The sequence below is a fragment of the Bos grunniens genome, chromosome 26, assembly GCF_055505025.1.
Source record: "Bos grunniens cultivar Pamir isolate PY7600 chromosome 26, Bosgru_T2T1.0, whole genome shotgun sequence".
In the NCBI taxonomy this organism is placed as follows: domain Eukaryota; kingdom Metazoa; phylum Chordata; class Mammalia; order Artiodactyla; family Bovidae; genus Bos; species Bos grunniens.
This window is the reverse complement of record NC_141190.1, coordinates 13,761,868-13,772,370: the sequence shown is the minus strand read 5'-3', so window position 1 is coordinate 13,772,370 and position 10,503 is coordinate 13,761,868. Positions and strand designations below refer to the sequence as shown.

The window sequence follows — 10,503 nt, the reverse complement described above, 5'->3', positions numbered from 1 at the left end:
CCACGCTAAGAAGGCTGGAGTGGCCAGGAATAGAGTGGGAAACAGCAGCACGGGTGCAGCAGCAGGTCGCGAAGGGTCAAGCTGGGCATTTTAAGGACTTCAGCTTTTTACTCTGTGCAATGGGGAGGCACTGCAGTTCTGTGACACAGTTGACTTATGCTTCAACAGGATCTCTGTGGCTCCCGAACTGGAAGACAAAGAGATGTGGGGGTGGGGTCAGGGAGAGGCTGCTAGCAGACAAGGGTGCAAAGCAGGGAGGCCAACTGACTTGAAGTAGGCAGTGAGGGGAAGAGGACTGACAACTAGAAGAATGGAAAGGACTTTCATGATGAAGACTGATGGCAGAGCAGGTTTGAGGAATTTTTTGAATTAATCTTTATTGGAGTATAGTTGCTTTACATTGTTGTGTTAGTTTCTGCTGTACAGCAAAGTGAATCAGTTACACGTATGCATATAGCCCCTCTTACGTCACTACAGAACACCGAGTTCCCTGTAGTGTATGTACAGTAGGTTCTCATTAGTTGTCTATTTTATACACAGTAGAGGGCACCCCACTCCAGGACTCTTGCCTGGAAAATCCCATGGACGGAGGAGCCTGGAAGGCTGCAGTCCATGGGGTCGCGAAGAGTCGGACACAACTGAGCGATTTCTCTTTCACTTTTCACTTTCATGCATTGGAGAAGGAAGTGGCAACCCACTCCAGTGTTCTTGCCTGGAGAATCCCAGGGACGGGGGAGCCTGGTGGGCTGCCATCTATGGGGTCACACGAGAGTTGGACACAACTGAAGTGACTTAGCAGCAGCAGTGTATGTATGTCAATCCCAATCCCCCAATTCATCCCCACGTCTTGGGGGGATTTCCTAGTTCTGTTTTGGTCACATTTTTGCAGACTTATACAGATTATAAAAAAAAAAAAACCACTTAGATATTATTTAACTCAAATCTCATCTTTAAACAAATTTTTAAATGAGGGCACAAAGTACAAAATTCTAAAATACAAGATGCAAAGTTCACTCTCATTCTACCCCTGAATCTCCTGCCACCCAGATCTCTTTCTTAGCACAAATATGCTTTTGTGTTAATATTTCTTCTCTATATTTTACATCAGTAACTTATTATCCACATAGTTCGGAACCTTTTCTTTTTTCCACTCCATAATCTATCTTGATCAGTACATGTAGGTCTGGCTCATTCTCTTCATGATTCCAGACATTCTAGTATATGGATGTAATTTAACCAGTCCCCTACTGATGGAGAGATGAGCTTTTCATAACTTTGTCTTCCCAAGTAATGCTGCAATGTATCTCCTTATCACAGGTCCTGTTACTCAAAGGGTACACCCATTTAAAATTTGGACAAGTATTGCTCCAGTTTCCTTCTAGATGTTGTTTCTCAATGAAGCAAGAGACATTCTCCGCCACCAGTGGAACTCTACTAGTTGCTCTCAGCATCCTTCTGTACCCACGGGTAACTAGCTGCTGGCCCCAATCCCAAGTGCTCTTTTTCTCACAGGCTCTGGTTCCTCCACAACTTCCCCAAATCCAGCAACTAAAGGACTAACACCAGGCAGAAGCAGTTTTCAGTCTGTTGACTGGCCAGTGCCTCAGTGTTAAATACTTTGAATATTCCTCCCTGTTTACTAGTAGGAGGTGAAAATTGGTATTGCAGTATATAGTTAAGCTGTATCTCTCTTTTGTAAATGCTGTTTTAATTTTCTTTATACTGCTCATTTCCTATTAGGTTGTTGGTGTTGATTCCTGATTTTCAAACATTTAATGTAAATTCCTTGTATGCTGTAAACATTTCTTACATTCTGCCATTTATCTTTTAACTTTGTTTGCAGACAAAACTTGTGAAGTTGGACTTAATCTCTCTCTCCAGAACTTCTGGATTTTGTTATAACTGAAAGGCATTACTATACCAACACTGTCCTATGTTTTTCTTCTTGTAATTTTGTAGTTCCATTTTTCTATCATTATATACTTGACTCAACTGAGGTATTTTGATGTAAGAAACAAGGGTCCAACTTATTTTGTCCAGATGGGTGCCAAGACAATTATCTTTGCCAGTTTCACAATATCCTACCTTTACCATATACTGTAGGTTTCAGACCATTTCTGGATTCTGTATTTCATTTCAGTGATTAGTTTATGTGCCAGTAATACTGTCTTAGTAAGTTTTAAAATATTTTTAATAAGTGATACGGCTAGCAGCCTTTCAGAAATCTTCTCAGCAACTTTTTATGACTCCTTGTACATTTCCCTTCCCACAGTAGCTTTAGAATCAGTGTGCAGTTTCCCACCCTTTCCCTCGAAAGGGTTGTTATTTTTTAAATTAATTTTGGAGTCTAGTTGATATACAATGTTGTGTTAGTTTCTGCTGTACAGCAAAGTTATCAGTTATACATATATGTGAAGTGAAAGTCAAAGTGACTTAGTTGTGTCCGACTCTTTGCAACCCCATGGACTGTAAACCATGGAATTCTCCAGGCCAGAATACTCGAGTGGGTACCTTTTCCCTTCTCCAGGGGATCTTCTCAACCCAGGGATCAAACCCAGGTCTCCTGCACTGCAGGTGGATTCTTTATTAGCTGAGCCACACAAAGGAAGCCCAAGAATATTGGAGTTGGTATCCATTCTTTTTTTGATTCCATTTCCATATAGGTCATTACAGGGTACTGAGTAGAGGTCCCTGTGTTATACAGCAGGTTCTTATCATTAATAGTTATCTATTTTATATATAGTAATGTGTGTACGTAAATCCAGTATGTTATTGACATTGACGTTGCTCAGTCGTGTCCAACTCTTTGCGACCCCATGGACTGTAGCCTACCAGGCTCCTCTGTCCATGGGATTTTCCAGGCAAGAATACTGGAGTGGGTTGCCATTTCCTTCTCCAGATCTTCCCGACTCAGGGATAGAACCTGGGTCTCCCGCATTGTAGGCAGACGCTTTACCGTCTGAGCCACCAGGGAAGTCATAATATGTTATTAGGTCATGGCAAATGTATATACCTATTTAAGGAGAACCAAAATCATTATAATACTAAACTTTTCTGTCCAGGAATGGCATATAGTATTCTATTTGTGCCAGTCTTATTTTATTCCTACATAACATTATTTTTGGAGAAGGCGATGGCACCCCACTCCAGTACTCTTGCCTGGAAAATCCCATGGACGGAGGAGCCTGGTGGGCTGCAGTCCATGGGGTCGCCAAGAGTCGGACACGACTCAGCTACTTCCCTTTCATGAGTGACTTTTTACTTTCATGCTTTGGAGAAGGAAATGGCAACCCACTCCAGTGTTCTTGCCTGGAGAATCCCAGGGACAGGGGAGCCTGGTGGGCTGCCGTCTATGGGGTCGCACAAAGTCGGACACGACTGAAATGACTTAGCAGCAGCAACATCATTTTCTTTTTGTTTCCTCTTTATATACCCAGAAGTAGACTCCTTCATTTTACTGGTAATGTCAAGTTGTTTTTCAAAGCACTCAGACCCACAGCAGTAAGATATCCACATCCTCTAACACTTGCATTGTCAAATTTTTAATTTTTGTCAATTTCAGCAGGTGTAAAATGGTATTACATGTTACCTAATTTCAATTTCCCTGATTACCAATACGTCTAAGCATTTTTTTGACTGCTCAGTAGCCACTAGGGTCGCCCATTTTGAGAAATGCCTGTTTTTAACTCACTTTTTCTGTAGTTTAATATATTCTGGGTATGAATCCTTTGCCCTTTAAATGTACTGCAAATATTTTCTCCCACTTTGTGACCTGCCTCTTTACAGAAATCGTTTGATAACAAGGATGTTCTTAATTTTAATACTGTCACACTTACAATCTTTTCTTTTAGGATGACATCTTCTTTGAAGCTCAGTTAAAAGCTCTTTGTTACCCCAATCAGGAAGTCTTCTATATTTTCTTAACATTTAAAATACTTTGATTTTCGTATCAAGCCCTATATAAAATCCATCTGGAACTGATTTTGTGTATGCATCTAGATACACATTTTTTTTCCCATATGCATAGCCAGTTGTTTCATACAATTTACTGAACAGTTCCTTCTTCCCACATGATCTGTAACGCTACCTCTGGTGTATATAAAAATCCCATTTATTCTCTGTTCAGTTGGTTAGATGAGTATGTCCCTGTACCATTATTATTAATTACTACAGCCTTAATGCTATTCTTGACCTCTGGTCCTCCTGTTTTTTTTTTTTTTTTTACTCTTCAGGAAGGTCCTGCTCATTCTTAGCTCTTTACAGATTATTTCTTACTCATTCTAGATTCTTTCATACGTTTTGGGAGAGAAAAAAGTATGTCACTTAAGGTCCCCATTTTTGTTGGAGTGTTCTTTTACCTTTCCTCCCCCACCTTTCCAGTTCTATTTCTACTTTAAGTGATTATAGTCCTGCTAGAAAACTCATAAAGAATAAAAGAATATACAGTAAAAACTGTCTTTAAACAAACTCTGTCCCCTGGCACCCAGGTGTCCTCCCAATAGTTTGTGTGTACCCTGTAGGCATTTTACACATAAAGCAGCTAATGTATATTGTGCTTCTTCCTAGTTTATACAAATGAGAGTAACAAATCAAACACAGTTGCCAACTTCTTGCTTCTTCATTTATTATATCTTGAAGATTGTTCCGTATCAGTTAATAAAGTTCTTCTCGTTTTACACAAGTGTAATTTCAGTCTGTTTACCAATTTCTTTGTTCACCAGGCTTCTTGCAGTCCATTCCTTCCTTTCTGGATTCAACTGCCTTTTTTCCTTAACAACCCTGAGCTCTTACAGCAAAATCTGAAAATGTGTTTTTCAGCCTCTCTTTTGAACGCTAACTTATCTCTGTATAGAACTCAAGGCTATCACCCATTCTTTTCATCATTTATAACTTATTTTGTTTCCTTCTGGTCCATACTGCTGCCATTGAGAAAGCCTGCTACCAGTGCAATTATTCCTTTGCAGGTAAGGTCTTTTTAGTTGCTTAGATTTTTCTCGTCTTTTGCAATTGTATTATATGTCTAGAAGCATACTTGTTTTTATTCACCACTAAATATTTGTTATGTCTTTTCATTTGAAGATCTATATCTCTTTTATAAATTCTGGGAAAAAAAAAAAAAAACCCTCAAACCCCTTCCCTCCCCTATTCTTTATGTTGGATCTTCTCATCCTGTTCTCCGGGCTTCTTAGCTTTTTCCTATTTCCCATCCCTTCCTCTGTTAGAACTGGGTACCTTCTTGATTTATCTTCTAGTTTACCAGTTCTCTCTTCACATATGCCCAATCTGTGGTTTAATCTGTCCACCAAGCTCTTACTTTCACTAACTGCACATTTTTTAGTTCCAAAAGACTTAGTTTTTCAAACCTACTCTGCCTTTTTCAGTGTCATCTTTCCTAATGGTTTTTATATTTTCCTCTCCCAGTCAATCATTTTAAATATTCTTATTCCATAGTTATCCTATATTAAGTTTTGGGGGTGCTAAACCTCTAAGGTTGTTATCTGCTGATTTGTACTCAGTATAGACTGTTCTGGACTTCTGATCATCTGAGCGGAGTTTGTTTCTTCTGTACTGTAACAATATGATGCAGTTAAGATTGTGGGTATGCATTCTTTCCCCAACCAGGCTGCTGTACTGTCTGTGTGCTTTTATGAGTCATTTTCTAACTAAGATCTTCAGCCACCTAGTGACATACATACCTCACATTTTGAGCTTCTTAAGGTTTCATCTGAACAAAGATGAAAAAAAAGGTTTTCATCTGAACCAGTGGCCAATCAACTTTGCTTGTTTTAAAATTCTATGTTCTGTAGCCCCATGACAAGTGAAAAAACCCAACCAGTGGTCCTGGGAATTCAGGGAAATAATAATATAATTACAATAACCAGCTTTTGCCAGTCACAGTACTTACTAGCACATACAGAAAATCATTTAGTTTCCTCAACAAACCTATAAGTACTGTAATTTGTTCAAGGTTGTACAGTCAGTATGGACTAGGCTAAAATTCAAGTCCACATTCATCTGACTCTAGAGCCCAATCACTTAATAACTCTTTTCACTCAAGTAAAACTTGTTTGAGGAACTATTATGTGTCAGCATGTGCTAAGTGATGGGTCTAAGTGGTAAACCAAACAGATTATTTTTCTTCTACTTTTCAAATTATCTGTGAGGGACTAGAGTTTCTGTTTTCCTCTTAATTTCCAATTTGTTGCAGACCAAAATCTTAGGTAAAGAAATTTAAGGGACTTCCCTGATGGTCCAGTGGTTAAGACTCTGTGCTCCCAATGCAGGAGGCGTGGGTTCATTTCCTGGTTAGGGAACTAAGATCTTATATGCTGCATGGTGTGGCCTTTAAGAAAAAAAAAGAAATTTAAAACATTGCATCAATGTCAAACTGCCATCAAAGTTTCCTCTCAATTTGTGTTTTCATCTCTCCATGGGCTGGAAACAAACAGGCTGCAGGCCAGCCCCAACCACAGGTCACTTTCACACAGCACTGCTCTACAGTGTACTGGCAGACCATCTGGAGGGCTTTGTGCAGACTTTTGTGATGGTGATGACAACAATTGTGGATGGGTAACAAAGTGGAGAAGACACTTCTGACAATGATGGCTTGCATGTGGACAGCAAGAACCTTCTAAGAAGCTATAATTAAGATTTTAGGTCACAGTCTTCCTCAGCTAGTAAAGCATGAGGAGGTAGAGGTGGGTACAGGTTCAGTAGGCTAACTTTATACAAATCTGACAGTTCTCCTGGTGAAGAATGTATACCACCACTTGCTTCCTGTTACTCTACTCCTCTAATAGGACAGGACAGTAGGAAAAGGGCCAGTCAGGAATACTAATCATAAAAGCTCAGGGAAATTTATTGCAAATTTTCTTTCCTCATCAACGTGCAAAGGAAAGGATCGCACATGCTTAGGAACTAGCACGCGGACACGTTAACATTATCCCAACTCAAGCAGTAAGAAAGCTGCTGAAAAGTATTTCAAAGCTAAATGACTTATGAGTTATTTGCACCACTGTTCTCTTATTATAGAAAGCAGGGAACTGATCATACACACATTCAGCATACTGAAATCTAAAATAAATATATCTTATTATAATTTTTCTTTTAAGAGTAATAAATACCCCTAACTTTAAGGTTTGTAAACTCATAAATTTTCTATGCCTCTTTATAAGTTAAGACAGATTTCCTGGGGGTATTCCCTGGTGGTCCAGGGGTCAGGACTCTGCTCTCTTACTGCTGAGGGCCTGGGTTCAATCCCTGGTTGGAGAATTAAAATCCTGCAAGCTGTACAGCATGGCAAAAAAAAAAAAAATACAGATTTTCCAGGCAAGAGCTTGAAGGTTTGCCAAAACTTATGCTGGGTGGACTAAATGTCTAAAAGCATATGACAGCTACTTTCATCTTAAAGCATCTGAGGAGGTATGGTCACAGCGTTCAGTATTTCAAATTTTAAACTGCAGTGTCTATCACTAGTAGACTCAAAACTACATTATTTTCCTGCAATTGTGGTTTATTGTAATCTTGATTCATTTTTTTCAAAGACCATTCAATACATTTATACTATTCCAGTAATTACCATGCTACCAAGAAAAACAAGTGAACAGTTTATTAAGAATTAAATGAGGGTATGGAATGTGATACAGTACAAGACACTCAAGATGGATACAATAGTACTACTCACACAAAAAGTTAAATCTCTTTAAAAAAATCAGAAGACAAAAGAAAAAGCAATTCCATCATCATAAAGTATTTCATGCAAAAACATCAAAGAAATCCCCAGTCCCCCCCCCCACCCCTAAGCTCCTAACAAAAAGCTATCTGAAATATGCCATGCTAACATATTAACCACAATATAATCATTCATAGAAAAGCAACACACTAATTAAGAAATGAATTAGATGAAACAACACAGGCTGCAAAATCGTAAACTCATAGACCACGATGATTTTACATGATAAGCAATTCCAGATTCACTCATAGGGCGAGCAATACGAGCTAAATGTTGAGAGAGAAGGTATGTAAATATAAACTCCACTAACTCATCTCATTATCTTCTAATTATAAAACCTGGAAGCTTCCAGAACCTGAAAAATTATATAAAATTTGGCATACTCCATTTGTATTCCAAGAAACGACTTTAGGATCGTATTTGCAATTATTAGAGAGCTGTATAAAAAGCACTTTATGGTCAGGAATTGACCTCTTAAATAATGATCACAATTTACATCAATAGAAACAACTCCAGATATGCATTTACTGTGAATAACTCTTACTCAAGATAAGAAACATGATTTTCTAGCACTTTATGTACAAATTACTGCAAAGGCCCAGTTAATTTAGAGACTGAATAAAATGTAAAATAAATGTGAATTGGTACAGAGAGATTCTGAATAGGAACAGCCCCATTAACAGAGGTTTAAGTGGGTAGCAATCTTGCCTTGACTTCCAAGAGAACGAGAGTCAACAGATTGCCAAGCTGTAACTCATGTCTCTGTACCAAGATGCGTTAATATATTTCATGGAAAAGTAGTTTTACCTTAAAAAGTAGGAATGGCATTTTATGGGATGGTATTCCCCTCCACAGCTGCCAAACAAGCCTGGTCACCAGGCGATGCAGAGAGTGTATTTCCAAGTGGGTGTAACATGTCACAGTGAGGCGACCCAGAAGCGGAAGCACCCATCTCATGGCACCTGCCTATTCAGCAGGCCAGGAGAGAACTGGGACACCCACGTGTCATGGTTTTGGGTTGAGCTTACCTATGGTGTATAAACTGGTTATACACGAAACAGTAAGGCCAAAGAAAAAGAACAGGAGAAAAACTACCCACTCCCATCTGCTATTTTTTTCCCTTTAAATTTAAGGTAATTTGAACAGATTCGAAAAATTTCAGGATTACCCTTCCCACATCTGAAATTCAACCTCCTATTTACATTCCATGAAAACAACACTATAATTGTTCTCTAAAAAACAGAAGCTCTTGCTCTAATTTTCACAAAATAACAAGAAAAATTTTCCATGTGAAACCCAGAGTGTGAGGCTTGTAAAGAAGTGTCTGTAATAATCAGGACCGTGATAGTTAAGAGCTCTTTGGAATGTGTGTTATACATACAAAGTTATCACAAATTAAACTCCCAGAGTATTTATGAAACAAGTTCTTAAATGGGAAAGATTATTGATGAGAGATAAATGCTTCCATTAGCAAATTAAATCTGAGGGATCAATCTTTCCCAAGTGACAAGGTGTCTGCTAATAATTCAACACAGCCTCTGGAATCAAACGTCAAAGATCACTCAATCATGATGATTCAAGATGAAGTACAGATGAGCAGTACGTATGAAAAAAATTTGTAAACCGCTGCCATTCTAAAACAGTAGATTTATATTACAAAGCAATGTAAATAAATATTGGGCTAGTACAAAAGCTCTTATTTACAGTTTTACAAATGAAACTGTATTCAGTGTAAATGCTGTGTTTTGAAGAACACAGTACTGTATTAGTAAAATGAGTTCTGTTGAGGGGAATTACAGTTTCTGTTAGAATCAATGTATAATGTATAAAAGATTCAAGTTAACTCTGTTTATAATTTAGTACAGACAAACCCAGTTTAACCTGGAATGGCATCTGTTAAAGTGCTGAAAAACAGGAAATATTTAGAAAACACTGTACATTATTAAAGCTTTATCAAGTCAGAATGTTAAAACCCTTTCACATTTTTAACCTTTTGCCACAGGGTTGTGGACAAGATGATTTTTCTCAGCAAAGGAGTAAAACTTACGAGGCCACCAGCTGCTTAGATGATTTTAGGTTCGGTGGTGCTAGTTTCCTAAAACAACTATTTACCCATCAACCATACCTTCAGGCCTTACAATCTGGTAAGTAATTAAATATTCAGGATAAGCCTGGAAGAGAAAGATTAATTCAAAAATTGGTAAATAAATTTTTTGAATGGAGACTTATTCTAAGGATTCCTTATCTTTAGGGAAGAAGCTCTAAATTAGTGTTGCAGATCAGAATCAAAGGGCCTCTTCTCAAAACAGCTTTATGTGACTGCAATCCCTTCGATTTTCAATCAGCAGGTCTAGGATGACTACTGAGCATGTGTTTGTCTTTAGGAATTGAGGTTATCCTGATACATATCCGCAGTACATAATGTTGCTCTAGAGATGCTTCTGACTCCATCTATGCCACTAACAGCAAGCTGGAATTACACATTTCTTTGCTACAGAGAGGTTAACTATTAAAATAAATATAGGATTCTAATTAATTATATTTTACAGAAGCTTAAAAAAAATTCAGAATAGCTGGCAAAATCTGAATAAGGTCTGTAGGTTAGATTTACTACACCAATGATATTTTCCTGATTTTAACAATTTTAAGACAATGTCCTTAAAATTTAGGTGTAATTAGGAAATACACCCTGAAGTATTTAAGTGTAAAGGAAGATGCTTATATCTTACTTCCAAGCAGCTCAAGGGGGGGGCGGGGGAGGGGGGGGAGGA

General features: G+C 38.2%; 1 protein-coding gene across 2 annotated transcripts in view; it reads right to left on the bottom strand.

The window, feature by feature from the left end:
• Positions 1-7,594: 7,594 nt before the first annotated feature.
• Positions 7,595-10,503, bottom strand: part of TNKS2 (tankyrase 2) — a 65,387-nt gene continuing 62,478 nt past the window's right edge. For both annotated transcript variants that reach the window (XM_086378554.1, XM_086378552.1), the window contains one exon: positions 7,595-9,903. In XM_086378554.1, the coding sequence (XP_086234680.1) occupies positions 9,841-9,903 (63 nt within the window). In that variant the 3' untranslated portion in view covers positions 7,595-9,840. The remainder of the gene's footprint in view (positions 9,904-10,503) is intronic.